This window comes from Onychomys torridus, chromosome 9, assembly GCF_903995425.1.
Source record: "Onychomys torridus chromosome 9, mOncTor1.1, whole genome shotgun sequence".
Lineage (NCBI taxonomy): Eukaryota > Metazoa > Chordata > Mammalia > Rodentia > Cricetidae > Onychomys > Onychomys torridus.
Window position 1 is genome coordinate 54,562,344 of NC_050451.1, and position 19,462 is coordinate 54,581,805.

Consider the following 19,462-nt stretch of genomic DNA (forward strand, 5'->3'; position numbering starts at 1 on the left):
TTGTGATCTGGCGGTTCTGCTGGTAAGTACATTCTGCAATTTTAACTCTTTATAAAGAATTGAAATATGAATTTCTCAGAGGCAGAAAACTATCTTCAGAGTTTTTAATTTATACAAAGTAGCTGGAACATCTTGGTTCTCCAAGGAACACTCCAGAAAGGCCACAGAGCAAACTGAGATCACATTTGTGAAGAGGAAGGTGAGAACAATACCCAGGGAAAACCAGGGACATGGTGAAAGCCCGGCTCCTAAGACCTGTCTCTGAGGTGAAAGGAGAGAAACAAACAGATGAGGTGAGTTCCACTCTGAACACCTCCTGAAAGAGACACTGTGGGTGTCAGGCCATGACAGTCAGGCCAGGTTGACCCGTCTGGAAGATGGCCTGTCCAGGACCAGACAGTCTCTGGGCATCTGAAAGAACTTTTGAAGAGAGAAAGCAGAACGTGCTTCATGCCACCTCTGTGCTAAAACATTTGCCAAGGGATCTTTCTGAAGCGGGCTGGAGAACCGCAGGCCTCAGGCACCTCACTACACCTGGCTGACAGGTAGATCCTAGGAATGACCAAATCCCCAATCTGGATGACTAGAATGTGTGCGGCACTTGGGAATACAAACAGGGATTTAAGTGAGAGCCCACCTCTTGCCTGGGGTGCTGTGAAGATGGTGGAGAAGGGAGCAGAGAGGCCTCGCCCAGAGCTTCTGTGGGGTCAGGAGTGGGGGCTGGCTCCTTTTGTGCCTGTGGGCCACTGCTCCATCCCCCAAAGGTCGCAGAAGGCTGAGAGGTGGGGGAGGCTTGCTGGCACCCTGCCTCAGTAGAATACCTTCTCCAGGTACGAATTCAAGAACATCCCAGTGGGGTCCAGCTTCTCACGGATGTCACAGAACTTTCGAAAGGCAGGGTACATTTTCTCAAAGTCCTTCCTGGTGCAATTGTGGGCCTGTGGAAGCAACCAGAGGCAGCAGGCGTTGTCTTTACAGAGCTGGCAGGCCAAGCTACAGGCCAGCACCCAGAGTCTCTGAGCATTGACATTGCTCCCCCACCTTCTACACACAGTACACACTCCCAGACAGAAAGAAAGTAAAGCTGAAGCAGCTTGGAATTCATAGGTATCCTCATCCCATAATACTGTGGAGGGCCCGGCTCTGGTCCCACCACCACACAGGCCTTCACTTTCCTGTCTGTTAAGTGGACACACAGATGCCTGCCTCATCCTGCTCACAAGCTCCATAGAAAAATCTGATAAAGTGAAGGAAATTGCTATGAAGACCCCCAAGGGCCCAGCAACTTCTGGAGCTGGAGCACAGGAAAGGCGTCTGCTAGTGACCTTTCCCTAGCTGGTTGGGTTACTTAGAGTAACAGAGGAGGGGCGCCCTCTGGTGGAAGCAAAGCACAGAGCAGCAGCACTGTAGCTATAGGTGCAGGGCAGTTACCTTTGCCCAGTGGGGTCTGCCTCCAAACTTCTTCATGATGTTCTCGTAAGCCAGCCAGTAATCTAGCCGAGGCACATCCTTGCCATAGGGCCTAGGACAGAGGGGAAGAAGTTGGTTAGCCAGCCTGCCCTGTCCCATGAAGCACCTCTACTGCCTCAGGTGCATTCTCTGTGGCCTGCCCTAATTGGCAGGTGACTAGAGATCAGGCTGGCTCTCCCCACAGGACAGCACAGTCAGGACAGGCACCTGAGGCCTTCTGCTCATAGCACATCCCCAAGGGATCTCTAAGACTTTGTCCCCCTGTGCATTCATCAGTTGATACCTAGACATTACTGTGAGTTTAATATTGACCAAAGAGCCTAAGGTAACAAAGCTGAAAAGATTCTCTTGTTCTAGTCATTGCTTTACACAGGTTAGCTACCAGAGTATAAAAACAGACACAATGTGTGGCATAGGCAGACAGGCTAGAAACAGCAGGGGTGTGCAGAAGGGCATGCCATCTAGGTTTGCACAGGGTGACATTCACTGCGACAAAATTGCTCATGGTGTGTTTGTCAGAATATATCCCCTTTGAAAGCAACTGACTGTCACACAATACACACATATGCATTGTTCATTCATACAGTATTCACACCATATGCAAATAAATAATACACATTCCCTGGATGACCTCATTTGTGTCTGGAAAGCATGCCCATTAACTTAATGTCTTCAGTCAGCTTCTTCTGCCCAGCTACTCAACCCTAAAGTCACTGACCCCTGAAGCTGACTTCAGTGCTAACATTTCCAACAAGCACATTCAGATGCATCCCATGGCAACTCTCACTTAAGAGTCTGAATTCAAGGAGCAAGAGAAGGAGACCCACAGAAAGCCAACAGGAGCTTCCCCATAGCCATGTCCTCTACAAAGTGGACTACTGTTCCTTCAGTGTGTCTTTCAGAAACTCTTCCATGGCTCTTTGGGGCCCCCTAAGAACTGTGAGTTCAGCTGTCCTTGGTTTTGCAATGATTTGGGACCTTACACATGGGGGAGGAACACCCTAGAGAGATCAGGGTGGTCACTGGTTTGCAAAGCCAGAGAAGGCCTGTGACATGTGGATGCATGTGGGGTGGGTGGCAGATGAGAGATATATATATCTTAGCAAGAAAGCAGAAGAGACATACTCCTTCAGGTGCCTCACGCTGGTTGAAAAGAGAGAAAAAGAAAGACCAGCCCCGGGCTTGGATTCAGTCACTGGGATTGACAGATACATCCTAACATCAGGTTAGCATCTCTTCCACTGAACTTAAACCAGCTTCAGAACTGGTCTGTGTGGCTTCCAGGCCAGCAGAAATCTTACTGGCTTTGGGCACCTACCTGAGCTGGTGTATATTGCTCATTCCATTCCATAGTCCTCATAAATGGTAAGTATTCCTCATGAATATTAGCTCACGATTAACGCTAGAATAGTGATGGACCACAGACTATAAGTGGTATACATCACAAGAGTCTACAGGGAGAGAGTAATATAAGAACTCCAAAGGGGTGAGATGCCATTTCCAGCTGCTGAGATCAGTGTGATCTCCCAGGAGAGAAGATGGCCTCAGAAACCAGCACGAGGAGATGGAGGAAGGAGAAGAATCCCTTTATATGAGGGGACAGCCCCCTCCACCCCACACCCTGCAGTGAGCTGTCACCTGTACATGATGATGTTCATGTAGCAGCTGTCCCTCTGGAAGCAAGGGCTCAGCAGGATATCGTCACCTCGGGTGAATCGCACCTCCACAGGGAAGTGGGCTACCACATGGGGGTGGGCCTCCAGCATGGCCTTCAGCTCCAGCAGGGCCTCCTTGGTCTTCTCCCTGCCCTCAGCCCGGGAGAAACCTCACAGTTAGAAGGAACTACCCCAATCTTCCTCCATGGCTTTATACAGGGCTCCTGGAGACCTCAGCCCAGGATGCTCACGTCATAGAGACTCCCAGCTCTAGAGAGGCCCATCTTTCATGGTGGGCCTGGAGGGGTGCACTACCTGGGTATGGCCCAGTCTTGGACGTGCTGCTTGAAGCGACATTCATAGGTGAAGATCTTGTGGCTGAGGTTGCTGTTCTCCTTCTTGCTGTTGAACAGCAGCCAGAAGAAGAAGCGGTTGATCCAGCCCACGAGGCATGGCAGGAAGGTGCTGCAGGGGGCAGGGCAGAGGGGTTGGGGGCCAGCAATTACTGCGTGTCAGCTGTGGGCTGAGTTAAAGAACTCACCCCTCACTCCTCCTCTCCCAGGCTGGGCCAGTATGGCGTTGGTCTGGGTAGGGACAGTGGCCACTTTTTCCTCACCTTCCTCCTGCCACCAGCCATTAAAGACTGTGTGCAGTGTCTTGCACTTCCTGCCACACAATAACAAATGTCCATGGCTCAAAGCCTTGTGGGTTAGCTAGGGCAAGGCTGAGTGGAGTTTTAACTTCGGCAGGTGCCTGCCAGGTTTAGCTCCCGAAAGAGTGTGCCATTCACTCTCCTACACCCTGGGAGCCTTGATTCAATGCTGCCAAGCATAAACAGCCAAAAGAGAAAGTGTCCTGGGAGAGGGTCTTGGGTTAGACCCTTGTCCTTAGACACAATGTTGGGAGTTCCCTGGGGAACTAAAGAAAGGGAGCTCAGTGCTTCTTAGGCCAAGACACAACTGGCTCCTCCTAGCTTTGGACTCTAGAATGTTCACCATGCCATTGTTGCATGCATGCACGCATGCATGCACACACAGCCTTGGTCTTTAGCAGGTGGTGCTTTCAAGAGGTAATTAGATCATGAGTTGGATGCTTCCTTTATCAGCAGGTTGACATACCATCAATGATTTCACAGTTGTGGGGACTATCAGGAGATGGAGCTTGGTTGGAGGAATTAGGTTACTAGGAATGTGCCTCTGAATGTGTACCTACCCTCAGACCTCTCCTGTCTCTGCTTCCTGTCTACTGTGAGGTGGTCATTTTTTGGCCACCATGCCCTCACCATCATGAGTTTCTGCCTCAGCCCCACAGCAATGGCATCAATGACCATGGACTGGAACCTCTGAACTCATGAGCTGAAGAAAATATCCCTTCCCTTAGGATGTCTTTCTCAGGTGCTTTTCTCACAGCAACAAAATCTGACTAACATATAGAACCACCCATCCACCCACCAAACCGCCCACCCACCACTCTCTTGCCTCTACTCCCACTGACTTGTTACAGGCACTGCTTGTGTGGACTCATCCCCTCCTCCCATCCCATATTCCCTTCACCTTTCCCAGTCTACTGACTTATGGCCCCCAGGGTGCCTTATTCTCCTTCAAATCCTTATAATGACTTCTGCTGCCCTTAGAATGAATCCCAAACTCTATACAAGGTGATTCCACTATGCGGCTAGAGCTGAAACCATGGCCTTACACCCAGGAAGCAGACCCAGTTTGCAGGTGCAGAGGCGGAGGCATCCTTCACAGGATACAGAAGATGAGACAGAGGTCCCATGGCTTTCCTACCTGGTCCAGAGCAAGAACTCCAATAAGTAGAATCCGATGGCATAGTCCCAAAACCAGTTAGATGTAGAGGAGGGGGCCTGGGAGGGATAAGGTATTATGAGTTAGGCACCAGGGGCTCAACTTCTTTCTGACTTGTTTATGATGATGTCCCATTAGAAGATTGTTATGGATTTTAAGATGTGCTACATTCGTTTATGCTGTGGAATATTTGTTTAATGATGTAAAGATGTGTTGCATTCTTTTATGTTACATTTGTTTAACTCTGTGAAGCTGTGTTACTGTGCCTGTCTAAAACACCTGATGGGTCTAATAAAGAGCTGAACGACCAATAGGTAGGCAGAAGAAAGGATAGGCGGGGCTGGCAGGCAGAGAGAATAAATAGGAGACATTTGGGAAGAAAAGAGAGAGGAACAAGAAAAAGGAGAGAAGATACCAGGAGCCAGCCACCCAGCCACCCAGCCAGCCACAGAGTAAGAGTGAAAGTAAGATATACAGAAGAAAAAAAGAAAAAATCCCAGAGGCAAAAGGTAGATGGGAGAATAAGTTGAGAAAAGCTGGCTAGAAACAAGCCAAGCTAAGGCCAGGCATTCATAAGAAAGAATAATCCTCCATGTGATTTATTTGTGCTCTTTTGGGTGGTGGGTCCTCCAAAAGAGCAAACACAACCATCTACAGAAGCTATGTCCTAGGAGGACATTATGTTAGAAGAGGAGGGAGGAAAATGGATGACCCACCTACTAGGACAATTGGGAGCCTTATTTTTCCAAGAGCTAATCTCCACCATGTGGATCCCAGGAATTGAACTTAGGTCATCAGGCTTGGCAGCAAATGTCTTTTCCAGGAGAGCTACTTAGGCCTACATTTTTTTTTTCCCCTCATATATACCATCTGTCCCTCCTCTTGAGATCCTATGATCCAGGTATTCATGAGCCACCCTTTACAAATCCTACATTGTCCCCTAACACACAGTAGGATTTGGGATACTACTGACATTCATTTTGTGTGTGTTTATGTATGCACCTATGCATATGTTGAGGCCAGAGGTCAATACTGAGTATCTTCTTTAGTCTTTCCATCTTTTTTTTTTTGTTTTTTTTTCAAGACAAGGTTTCTCTGTGTAGCTTTGGAGCCTGTCCTGGAACTCACTCTGTAGCCCAGGTTGGCCTCAAACTCAGAGATCCGCCTGTCTCTGCCTCCCAAGTGCTGGAATTAAAGGTGTGCACCACCACCGCATGGTTAGTCTCTCCATCTTAACTTTTTGAGACAGCCTCACACTGAACCTGGAGCTTGCCAAGTAGCTAGACTGTTTGGCCATTGAGTCCCAGGATTCCTCCTGTCTCTGCTTCCCCAGAACCAGGATAAAGATGTATGCTACCATCCCCAGTCTCTTTAGTTTTATTTTTTCTGGATGCTGGGAATCAAACATGGGTCCTCATGCTTACGTGGCAAACACTTTATCAAGTGAGCCAATACCTCAGCTGGTAAGTGGCTTTGTTTGTTGTGGCATAGAATATTACTTTAACTATGTAAAGAGGTGTTACATATGTTTATGTTGTGGAATATTACTTTAACTATGTAAAGGTGTGTTGCATTTGTTTATGCTGCATTTGTTTAATGATGTAAAAATGTGTTTCTGGGGTTGGGGATTTAGCTCAGTGGTAGAGCGCTTGCCTAGCAAGCGCAAGGCCCTGGGTTCGATCCTCAGGTCAAAAAAAAAGTGTTTCTGTTTTACCTTGCCTGCCTAAGGCACTTGATTGATCTAATACAAAGCTAAACAGCCAATAGCTAGGCAGCAGAGGGATAGGTGGGGCTGATGGGCAGAGAGAATAAGTAGAAGGAAGCTAGGCTGGAGTGGAGAAAGACAGAACAAGAGAGAAAGAGAGGGAGATCCCTGGGGCTAGCCAGCCAGGCAGCCACAGCCAGCCAGTCAGACATGGTGTAGGACATACAGAGTAAAAGGTAAAAAGCTGAGGCAACATGTAGATGAAGAGAAACAGATTAATTTAAGTTATAAGAGCTAGTGGGACAAGCCTAAGATAAGGCTGAGCATTTGTAATTAATTATAAGTCTCCGAGTCATGATTTGGGAGCTGGTTGGTGGCCCAAAAGAAAGCCGGCTACATTCATTTCCATGTGCTGAGAAGACCCTTATTTGCCTGGCTGTGAGCACAGGAGACATAAATTTGTCTCTTCAGCTAAAGTGGAGGTGTTACAGGAGTGCATGAAGAGTCCATCCTGCCTGCTCCTACATACACTTCTGTTCTGTGTCTCTCCCCCACATCTAGGTTTTCCCTGTGACACGCTGGCCACCTTCCTTCCCACCTTCACCTCTGTCTCTTCCTCTCCTCATGGTCAATGACAACCCCATTTCCCTGGCCACACGGACAACAAATGTCAGCTACCCTGGGATGGGGAGGGTGTGCAGGCTGTGGCTGTGATGAGGATTCAGAGTGTGTATGCTAGTGACCAGCAGCCCTCTGCTCCGGGATGCTGGGCAAGGTTGGGCTCACACCGCAGCTACCTTGTTGGTGTGGTCTTGGTAGACGATGCTGACGTTCTCACTGTGAGGAAACCAGAGGAAGCGGAAGTATTCAGACTTCTTCAGGTGGCTGTCCAAGTTGTCCAGAACCTGGCACAAGAGGGAAGAAAGATAGGTGATCTGGACTGTCAACTTGATTTGATTGACAAATGCCTAGATTAGTTAAGCCCACCTGGGTAGGTCTGTGGGAGTGTCTCCAGAGATGATTAGATCACTGACCAAATCAATAAGCCAGGCTCTTTTCCTTTTTTTAGTTTTTTGAGACAGTCCTGGCTATCCTATAATTTGCTTGGTAGACCAGGCTAGCCTCAAACTCAGAGATCTGCCTGCCTCTGCCTCCAGTGCTGGGATTAAAGGTGTGAGCTGCCACCACCACCACCTGACCAAGCCAAGCTCTTGATGGACTCATAATGGAAGGCCTTATGGGAAGGCAATGGGTCAGAGGTAGGGCATAACTCTGCCCCCCTGCCCCCCCCCCCCCCCCGTGCCCCCTTCCTCTGCTTCCTGCTCTCTGCTGTGCTCTCCAGGCCACGATGGCAGAATGCCCTGAGTCTGTGAGCTCAAAGAAACCCATCCCCCTTTAAGATGTGTCTGTCACACATTGGTGACCATCAAGCAAGTGAAACCAGTCCAGGAAGAGACTTTTAGTCACAGGAAGAAGTCAGTAAACCCCAGTCAAGGCCTAGGTGTGTTTTGGTTTACTTCAAATAGAAGGAAATACTGAAGTTATCTAAATATTACTAAATAGCTTAGTACAGGGGCCAATGTGAGTGATGAATGGGGATTGTTATGAAGATCAAATGAGATAATATGGCCAAAGTCCTTAAAATGGTACCGCACACAAGGGAGTCACTATATAGGCTTCAAGTCCTGCATTCAATATGACAGCTTTTTTTTTTTTTTGAGCTGAGGATTGAACCCAGGGCCTTGCCCTTGCTAGGCAAGCACTCTACCACTGAGCTAAATCTCCAGCCCAGTACTACAGCTTTAATGCTGATTGCCATCACCATCATTATCATCATCTTCTCTAACTTCATTACCATCATCATCACCATAATTATCTTCATCTGCCTTCAACTTCATTTACCACTACCATCATCACCACCATGTTATCTTCATCACCATCATCCTAGCCATCCCCATTACCATCTCTATCAGCTTTGTCTTATCACTACCATCCCCGTCATCCTCATGCTCATCCCAATCATTTTCATCATCTCTTGTCTCTGACACACAGTAGATCCTAATATTATTGCCTGCTTGGAGATAGTGTCACAGCACAGATAATGTCTCCATGGAACTCACCAGGCAGGTGCAGTACAAATTTAGAACCCAGAGTATAGATAGGTTTGGAGTTGACAAGCAGCTGTGGGTTGAGGAAGAGTCCTGTATTAGAATGGGTTGTCTAGATTGAACTCTAGGGCCCCAGTAGCAAATCTAACAGCACCATTTTCTGGGTTTTGGATCTTGAGAGGCTTGTTCACGTATCTACTCATCTTTCCTCCTAGGGTGGCTCTAGGATTCACAGGCAACAGTGCCCTTTATGACACTGAGTGGTTGCTGAGAGGAACCATGTGTGGTCCCACCCATTACAAAGACAGCCCTTTCCCATCCAGGTTCACAAGCTTTGTTCATGAGCATGCACATATATATTTGTGCTTCCATGTGGTCATGAATGTTGTAAGAGTACATTATACAAGTGTGTATGTGTTCAGGTGTGCATATGCACATGTGTGGGCTTATATGCATGTTGGGGAGGCAGCCTAAGAAGAAGCTCTAATAGGCCCAAGGTTTGTCCATAATTGATTTTAATGCTCCTGAACTAGGTCAAAGGAGACAGGACAAGCAGGTGTCAGGAGACAGTCCATTCACCTAGCTCACACTCTAATGGAAATGTGTGTGTGTGTGTGGGGGGGGTAACACCCATCCTTTGGAAGGAAAAATCAAACCCTTTCTGTTGGTCAAAAGCTCCAGATTAAGAATCAGTACATTCCAGCTGGACTTAGAGCAGGGCAAAAGGTTCAACAATGCAGCATGCAAGATTACAACCTCTTTCTGATAGAACATGGTCCTAGCTGCCCATCCCTTCCTGGCCTATGATGATGGCCCTTCTCTCCTTAGCCTATAAGAAGACCCTCCTCTGCAGCTGTTCTCATGGAGGTCAGCAGTGGCCTCCTGGGATTGATCTGACCTAGATATTGATCTCTGACTCCCTGCAGCACTGTGGGGCCAGCCATTGCCTGTGGCTGTAGGAACCCATCCCTCTCTCACGGTCTTCACTGCAGTCTGTCTAACCCCTCTGTGTCTCATCAGCCGAATGCCCTGTCTTCAAAGGCCCCTTTCTTTCATAAAAACCCACTTTTAGGGGGTGATAGACCCTCTCATTGATCAGTTTCTTAGGGAGATGAAGCTCTCTGCCACTGGCTGAGCTGTGTCTACTAGATTGCTGCACTGAGTCCCTAACCTCTGCTCCCAGAATGTGACCATGGTTGGAGATTGGGCCCAGAGCTCAGCCTGTGGTGCCTTCCATGGTAAGGGAGTTCTGGCGTGTCCTCCATAGTACAGGTGGGGGTCAATGCCCTTAAAAGCAGCCCGTCCTCACTTTTTCCTAGGGTGGATCTCTACCCCAAACCCTTTCCACATCCACATGTCAGTAACCCCTGAGGCTCTTCTGGGTTTTAAAGCCCACCAGGGTTCTGAGCACAGTCTCTCTTGGGCCAAGCAAAAAGGGGTGGTAAAGTGAGACCCCCCTCCTCCTTCAAGCCACCAAAAGTCCTTCAAAGTCTGAGGTCCAGGACACCGTGGCAGGACCTCCCTTTGTTTTCTGAGGCTGGGCCGTGGAGAGCTAAAGACTAGTACGTACCTCCTTGAGGGTCGAAGGAAAGGATGTCTCCTGCAGGTGGAACTGTGGCACACACTGCAGGGTCACAGTGAGGATGACGCCCAGACAGCCCAGGTGCACCCGTGCAGCCTGGAACACATCTGCATTGCTTGATTCAGAACATTCCAGAATGGCTCCCTCAGCCGTCATCATGGTCAGGGCCACCACCTAGCGGTGGGAGAGGGGGGTCACACTTAATAGCCTGCTCAGAATCACCCTACTTTCTGGCTTGTCCTGATAACAGAGGCCAGGTAGCACCTATTCCCAGGGGCCACCAGGGCCGGTCACACAACTCCCTAGCCAGGTCTATTGACACTACCTGCGAGGGTGTTCTGGGAACTGGGGTAGAAATGGGGGAGAGGAGAGCTGCTGCCTCTGGCATCGGAGCTCAGCGCTCGGTAGAGTGGAGTCCATCATCATGTGATGTCACAGGGGACCCTGCTGGCTTGGCTTGTCCTCCGTCATTCTGTGGCCTCATAGTCAAGAAGCAGCTAGCCTCTACTGCCCGGAGAGGCTCTGGGGACACAGACTCCCCAGGATCGGTGCTTGACAAGGCCACATGTGCCCTGAGATGGGACAGTGGATCGGGATGCCAACAGTCTTGCCCAGCCACATGGAGTCTTTGTCTTCAAATAGAGGATTTTTCCCTCGGAGGAAATGCATTCTCCTGCTTAGCTTCACCTGACCAGAAGTATTGGGCATTTTGGAGGCATTTGATTGCAAACTGGTGGAGGTCCCCAAGGTCCCCACTTCCAGAAGGGCCTTCTTTCTCTCATGGCTATTGAGGTCCTTCTCTATACTCTGCTACCTGCTAATTTGGATGGAAATTGCTTCTGGCACATGCAGTTGATGGTTGGTTGCTCAGGGAGAGGACAGTTACAGCTGAACTAATTCTGATTAACAGTGACCAGAGAGCAGAGAGGAGGAACTGACAGAAAAGGGACACTGTGGCCAGCTGTGGTGAGAGTGGGGGTCTCGGGATTAGTTACAGAAGCTGAAGATTTGTTACATTGTTGAAGATTCAGAACCTTGAGGATAGCATGCCTGTGAGATGTGTTGTGAGCATCTAAAGGCCTGGGAAGGGTGGGACTCTTCATTAACTGCTTCTGTGACCTTGTCCCTGCCTAGGAAGGTAGGAGGATCAAGCGAAAAGCCTGCAATTAACCCCCTGCTGTCAGCTGAAGAGATGTGACAGCTGTCCACCCCTTCACTTTGCTTCTGTGGTTTTGCTTGAATCTGAAATGTCCCCCAAAGGTGCATGTGTTAAAGTCTTGGTTGCCAGCTGATGGGTCTGGGGAGAGCCACTAACTCCTGACAGACTTAACCTCATCAGCGATCCACGGGTAGACTGCTAATTGGATGCAGGTTGTGAAAATCAAGAGTGGGGTCTAACTGGAAGAAGTACACACTACTGAAGATGTGCTGCTCTGGATCTCTCCTGTCCCTGGCCCCTTCTTTTGCTGTCTCTGTTTGCTGGCTGCTGTGTGGTAAGCAACTTTCCCAGGTCATACCCTTCCTCCAAAACCAGAAGCAAAAATATACTTTCTTTCTTGAAGATGATTTCCCTCAGACATTTTGTTATAGTACCAAAAAAAAAAAAAATGACCTTTCCATTCCAGACCTGCTCAGTGGGACTTCCAAAGAAAGGCAAACCAATAAATCCTATGTGCATTTTTGTATGAGTGACCACTTAAATTTCACATCCTGATGACCAATGTGTAGCAACTGACACAACCATCTTGGCATCAGTCCTAGACAGTGAAAAGAACTGGGCTCCTATCTTGGGGATCCTGCCTGTATCCTCGGTTACCACAGGCCCCCTGGGCAGTAAGCTTTGAGATGGCCATGGCTGTTAGGATCCTGCCCTCACTCCTGCACATATGCAGCGTCTTACATCATCAGGGGGCGTTGGTGACTATGTACTCGCCTTAAAAAGCCGGATGTAGACCCCACACTCTCTCTGCTCTGCTCTCACCATCTTTCTCTCTCTCCAGGCCTGGCTCTCCTCTCTTTCCCCTCCTTCCTCCCAATAAAGCTCTCTGTAACTCTGGTAGTTGTGGCCGTAGCTCCTGACTTTTCCGTCGGTAACCAGTACCCTGATTATCATCCTTTCAAAGGCCATGGAAGACTCCAAGTTGACAGTGTGGAAAGTTGAAGGCGTTCAGCTTCAGAAAGGCTGTTCCTGATGCAGGTACCTGGGGACACTGTCAAGTGCCTGAGGCCCATGTGGAGCTAGACCTACCCTGCCATGGATCTAGAGGACTCACTTGGGTGCCATAGACACAAGAGACTCACCTGGGTGGCCAGGATGCCATGCTTGATCCCTGTGTTATGTGTTCCGGACCCAATGACGCCAGCAACTGTCACCTCGGACACCGCCCCTAGACTGGGCTCAGCAGGTGGAACGAGAGGGACAGAGATCAGTCTGACTTCTCAGGGCAATGGGAGCCCCAGATGGCAGTAGGTGCTACTTAGGACAGAAGACTCCTTTCTGCTTGAGGACCCCCCCCCCCCCACTTCACCTTCAATGGTCCATCTTGTGATCAGTCCATCTCTCTGGGCCTCAGTTCCCTGATCTCCATGTCCAGCAGATGAGTTGGTTGGGGCATGGGCCAGTTTGCAGGAAGGCATACATGTTTAGTCTTTGAGGTCTCTGCAGCCTAACAGGCCCCTCTTCTCTAACTACCAAAGGCATCTTCTCTAAGTGGAGCCACATATTCTGGCTGAGACTCCTCTGCTCCCAACCCACCCAGGCTCAGATACTGCCCTGGTTCTAAACATATTCCAGCAGGTCTGTGTGGATGCACCTCCCTGAGCTGGAAGGGAAGGAAGGGGGAGAGGGCCCAGTCACCTATCCTACTTGGAAACCCACACAGCTTCCTCAGGGCTCTAGGAGAAAGCTAAGCTCCTGAGACTGGGGGTCTAGGCCCAGAATGAGTAATGGTGAATTAGGGTCCCCTTTGGCACAGACATGTCACTGACATTAAACCCACTGCCTGTACAGTACTGGTTAGTTTCTGCATCTACCTGCCCCTTGCTGGAGCTCCTCAAAGGTGGAGTCTGGGCTTCATTTGACTTTGCTTCTAGAGCCTAAACATGGTCTATACATGACAGTCACCCTATGAATAGCCTAGCCATCCTGACCTTTGGAGGGGGGTGGGGACAATGGTTTCCACACTGGAGAATTGTGGGGCCTATGCTAGCAAGGCTGAGGTGAGCTGACTGCAACACTTGAAGGTCAGCCACAGATTTCCACAGGGTAATTAATTCCACCTGCAGTGAGATTTCTACACCAGTGTTCAAACATCAGGCAATGCCTTCTCTCAGGTGAAAGCCTCAGCTGCATTTGATTGCTGTGTTGATGAGAACCCCTGGGACTGAGGGGAGAAATGACAAATGTATTTGGACAGAAGGACAAGGAGGTCATGGAATGAAGGACTACCTGGTTATTCTCCCTTTCTCCCCACCCCGCCCTGTGCTGATTTTGCCTGTCTTTGTGTGTTGGGCTCTGTAGTCATTGCCAATTTTTGGAAGGACTCACCCCTCAACTGTCTCATCCTGGTTTAAGACTATTGCTCAAAACTCTGCTAAGCTTGGGGCGGTTTCCCTCCTTAACCTAAGGCACCCTGAGTGGGAGAGAGAGTGAGGAAGGGGTACACTCCAAACAGTGTGAGCACCCCACTGCCAGATTCTTGAGTATGGGGACCAGAGCAAGGAGGGGAGAGGCAGCCCCAGTCCATCTGGGGCTGGCGGAGGGACTCACTTAGACAGGGCCAGGCCATGCTTGTCCAGCTGTGGGTGCAGGTCAGCCAGGAGGATACCAGCTTCCACTGTTACCTGCTGCTTCTCCTTGTCCACCTGCAAGAGCCAGCACAGGCTGAGAGGAGCTAGGCCACACTCAGGCCCTTGGTCCCCAATCAGACCCCTCTGGAATGTGAGGATGGCTAACCTAGCCTGTGGTAAGCGTAAGGCACTTTTCAATCTAAATGGGGGTACTGAGCCCAAGAATGCTGGGACATGGGGGAAAATTTGTCTTTGAAACAGTCTTGCTATGTAGCCCAGGATGGCCTCAAATGTGCAATCCTCTTTCATCCACCTTCCAAGTGGAGGGACTGCAGATGCATGCCTCAGTTCCTTGGTGCTGGTCTCACAAGTCAGTTCTTTATTGAGGATTGTAAGTGGAACCCCGGGCCTTTGCACATGCTGGGCAAACCCTCTCTGCTGAGCCTCACTTCTAGCTCTTTGGGGATGTTCTATGCAACTGCTCTTTTCACAGGCAAAGGGAATGAGAACCAGGCAAGCAAAAAGCTTTGCCCAGGGACACTTGGGCTAGGGTGGGGACTGGGCCGCACCTATGCCCCCCTCACCTTGTCCACACTGGGAAAGTGGGACAGACAGGGTCTGTTGCCACAGGGTTTGGCTGTGCTATTTGGAGGACAAGAGTCTCTGCCTGCTCTCACCCCAAAGACCTGGGCAGTGGCTAAGAACTGGGAAGGGAGAAAAATGGCTAAGCACAGTTTGTCAGGGTACTGCATCCTGAGATCTGACCGCAGCCAGGGGCTATACCAAGACCCAAGGTCATGTAAATAGAAAAGTCAGTGGCAGAGCTGGGAGGAGGAGCTCTCCCCCAGCACCCCCCCCCCCAAAAAAAAATATCAAGCACTTGCTCCTCCAGCTACCCAGGGCATAGAGCTTGAAAAATCAATTGCTGAAGCCAAGTCCTCACTAATTAGCAACCAGACTGATTGCCACGACTGATGTTCGCTGAGAGATAGGGCCTGTCGTGTGAGGTCATTGCTAGCTGGCTCTGGGAAGGGGAGAGCATTCCCTAGACTGCAGCTCAGGGGAGCCAGCCCCGGCAGGTGAGGACTGCAGCCTTATGCACATGTTTCTGGGATCCCAAGTCCCTGGTAGGATGCTGGCTGAACTGCACGGACAGTATCAATAGGAAGCTAGTGGGCAGTTCTGAGTCTGGGTCCAGCTTTGCTGTTGTCTGCTGTGTGACCACAGGCAAGTCACTGCCTGTCTCTGATCTTCATTTCTCTGTTTGTAAGCCCAGTCCGACATCAGTTCGGGTGCTTCTGGATTGGCCACTGTGAGTCTACTCTTGGGAGTTTAGTTCTCCATACCTCTTTGAATAAGTTTGATGGAATCTTTAGCAAAAAGATGGGGTGGACATCTTCTCTGTGACCACAAAGGGCCAGGCAGACGTGACAAATGGCCCGAGCAAGCCCAGGGAGGGCTCGGGTGACAGTTGTTCAGGGGAAGCCCAGGGATCAGGGTGTCACTGATGACCCAGAGCAGGAAGAGGCCGAGGACCGAGGCAAAGGCTGGGAGATTTCATGCATGGAGTCTGGGACTTAGGCTGAAGCTACTCAGCTTAGGAACAAGCTGGGAGTGGGGAACCCAGGGCCCCAGTACCTGCAGGACCCGGTTCATCTTGCCCATGTGGATCATGAAGCCGTCAGTGCAGGCGATGTCTGAAGGTGAGTGGCCACCACCTACCACCTTCACTCTCTTGTTCTGCTGCCGAGCCAGGGCCAGCACCTGCTGAGACAAAGTCAGTCAGGATCTGCTCAGAGAGGAAGCCAGGGAGCCCTTCAGGGCTGGGTGTAGCCTGCAAGGTCTGGGGAGAAGTTGGAGGGGGTGTCTTTTGGGTATTCATGGCCCTGCCTGGCTCCAGAGAGCCAGAGAGACGGGCTTCCAGAGAAGCCGGGACAGAGAACCACAGTCCTTGTAGTCTGTGACTCTTATCCCCACTACCTCAGCTCCAGCCGTTTACATTTTGGTTCTAGATGAGATCTTGCTATGCAGCTCAGCCTGTCCTCTTGTTTGTGGTCTTCTGGTCTCCCTGATGGTGGAATTACAAAGCCACCATAGGGGCCAATTTGAGGGCCCCCACCTTTTGGGAACTATATAACCCAGGCTGGCCTCAAACTCACTTTGTAGCCAAAGCTGGCCTTGAACTCCTGATCTTCCTGTCTCCTCAGTGCTGGGATCACAGCGTATATCACCAGGCCAGTATGTGCAGTGCCAGGGATGGAAACCAGGGCTTCGTGAACGTGAGGTAAGTAAGCGTTCTACCAGCTGAGCTAGATCTTCAACCCCAGCTTAAAAAGACAAATCCCACTCACTGCATTCCTCAACAATAAAAAACCTTCAAGCTGGGCAGTAGTGGCACATGCCTGTAATCCCAGCACTCGGGAGGTAGAGGCAGGTGGATTTCTGTGAGTTCGAAGCCAGCCTGGTCTACAGAGCTAGTCCAGGACAGGCTCCAAAGCCACAGACAAACCCTGTCTTGAAAACAAACAACCTTCCAAAGGTATCCTAGTGACAGAATGGAACCCAAGTACCTCAACGTGGCTTCAAGGACCCTTAATCTACCCCGTGCTTCAGCAAAGGCCCATAGAGAATGGTGACTGTGGCTGACTGTGACACACCCTAGGGCTGGCAAAGATAGTGTCTGGAGATTCTTGGCTGAATAAACATGTGGATTCACAATGCTACCTCAGTGAATCCACTTATGTCCTCCTCATGCTTCTGCTCAAACACATTCATCCAGGTGCCCTGGGACCACATCTTACAAATCCTATCACATCGCCTGAGAAATGCTGGCTGTACCACCTGCTCCTCCCAGGGTACATTTTAGGCTGAGGCTGAGCAAGACATTAAGTCACACCACGACCCTGGAGCTGCTTGGTCACACACCCATTTTCATTTTCTCCGGGGTTTGCTGGTCCTCCAAAGAAACACTACCCCCTACCCTGTCACTACAAGGTCAGGTGGGCTAGCACAGCTCAGAAGCCATCTTCTCAGGTAGCTATGCCGGAAGTGCACTCCTGGCTCCCTCCCTCATCCCCTAATTGCCCAAGCTCCATCAAAGCCACCTTTCTGTTTTCCAGCTTGTTCTCACGTCTCTTAGGGTACAGGCTTCAATCCCTATACTAGTGCCCTTCCCCAGCAACCCTGATTCTTCTCCGAAAGTCATCTCATATGTAAGTGTAAATGTGTGTCTGTGCATGTGTTTGTGTGTGCAAAAGCATTCATGCACATATATGTACATGGGCTTGCGTGTAGATATGAATACATGTATATGTATACACAAGCCTACTCAAAAAGTGCACAGGTCTAAGTGCATATATGTGCATAAATACACATTTGTACAAGTATCCCTGCACACAGACCTATTTGTGTGCCTGTGCATGGATGTATGTACATGTGTGGATGCTTCTGCACAGCTGCTGCACATAGGAAGCCTATGTGTGCATATGCACATGGATGTGTACATGATGACTGTGCACAGGCATAGGTCCACATGAATGTTATTTTCGTGCAAATGCATGTACATAAGCATGCATGAATATGTGCACATGTATGTGTGCATGCACATACATAGATATGTGCATGGAGTTCATTGCAGAAGTCTGAGGGGGAGTGCAGACATGGCCACCCTTGGTATACTACTGTGAAGGCTTGGGATGGACATGCCAAATTACAACAGGCTGCTGGGCAGACCTGGAGTTGGGGAAGGCAGAAGAAAGAGGAGCTCTGTGTTTACCCAACCAGGTCAGCAGTTAGGGACTGAGGCATCTCCTTAGGCCAGGAAGCCCCACGCCAGCCTCTGCTGCAGGGCCAGGGCCACGGCCACGGCTACAGGCTGTACAGCCTGTGTGGTGTCGATGGACCCACCTCTCTGACCTCCTCCACTGATGTGGGCTGGTAGTACATCTCTGGACAGCAGCCATAGGTCTTCGCCCAGTTTTGGAACTGGACCCCTTTGTATCCGTGGACCTGTACCAGGAAGAAAGCCAGGTCTCAGCAGGCCACCAGCCACCAGCCCAGCCCCACACCCTGCCACAAAGTGGACACACACACACACACACACACACACACACACACACACACAGAGGAACGAGCTCCCTTTGGTCTCCACAGTTCTTAGGTCAGGGCCACTTAGAAGATCAAACAGGTAGTGGCTGCTCTGAAGGTAGCAGCCCACGCAGGGCATCCTGATGTCATCTTGTGATCCCTCCCGATGAGACAGATGGGGGGAATCCTGCCCATTCTGAGGCCAAGTGGATGCATGGGGTCAAACAAGTTTGGAGCCTGATAAACCAAGTCAATCTCTGCTCCAGGCACATTGATGTCAGCCCAGTAGGGCTGTGGGCAAAGAGCTGGAAGAGGTGGCCCTGGAGGCAAGGGCTGGCTTCTGGCTTCTCTAGCAGGGTCTGTCTCAGGGGCTAAATGGCACTATCATCTTCTTGGCCTCACGCCTGGAGATCAAAATCCCATTTAACCAGACACTACTGGGTCTTCTATGTGTCATATCTTATTAAATCTTACAATAATGTCACCAAATAGAGGATATTAGTCCTCTTTCAGCTGCCAAAAATTGAGTCTCAAGAGAGGTAAAGGGTTTTCCCCAAGCTTGCAGAGACCCAGCGAAGGTGTTAAAAGAGTCCAGCCCAGGCCGGGCGGTGGTGGCGCACGCCTTTAATCCCAGCACTCGGGAGGCAGAGCCAGGTGGATCTCTGTGAGTTCGAGGCCAGCTTGGTCTCCAAAGCGAGTTCCAGGGAAGGTGTAAAGCTACACAGGGAAACCCTGTCTGGGGAGTGGGGGGGGAAGAGTCCAGCCCAGGCCCTCCTCTCTCTTCTCTCATAACTCTTCTAACACCAACAATTCCCCAAATGCACTTGGAGGGTCCCATGGCCTATCCCATGGCTCCAACCTTGGCCTGGCTTTACTCGCCCACAGCTGGCTCACAGGTGCTGTCTGGGCACAGCTGGTGGGATCTACTGGCTGCAACATGGGCCCCTGCCATTCCTACCATGATTCCAGTGGTCCCGGGTGTCAGATGACTTGACTTGAAGCGTTCCCAAAGAAAATCGGACGAAGCCCTAAGCAGTAGGTGCAGCAGTCAGGCAACTTCAACCCTGAGTTAACCTCAGGCAGATAAACAGTGCTGAAGAGGCTCCTCCCCCTGCAAGATCCAGGCAATCTCTGTAAATAGCAGCTGGGGCCTGCCCCCTGCTTGGATGCTCCCAGGAAGGCTGAAAGATGGACCTTCAACAGCAGCTATTGTGCTCCTGAGAACCCACTGCCGGAGCTCTGAGCCTAATCATGGGGGT

At 50.2% G+C, this 19,462-nt stretch overlaps 1 protein-coding gene across 1 annotated transcript; it reads right to left on the reverse strand.

Annotated features, from left to right (window-relative positions):
* Positions 1-750: 750 nt before the first annotated feature.
* Positions 751-19,213, reverse strand: LOC118591607 (L-gulonolactone oxidase). The gene is made up of 12 exons (XM_036200060.1): positions 19,162-19,213; positions 18,024-18,125; positions 15,756-15,881; positions 14,098-14,192; positions 12,630-12,720; positions 10,317-10,502; positions 7,436-7,543; positions 4,916-4,992; positions 3,441-3,590; positions 3,109-3,273; positions 1,432-1,522; positions 751-938 (listed from the first exon to the last, which is right to left on the reverse strand). The coding sequence occupies exons 1-12, from the start codon at positions 19,162-19,164 to the stop codon at positions 810-812; spliced, it is 1,323 nt and encodes a 440-aa protein (XP_036055953.1). The 5' UTR covers positions 19,165-19,213; the 3' UTR covers positions 751-809.
* Positions 19,214-19,462: the final 249 nt, after the last annotated feature.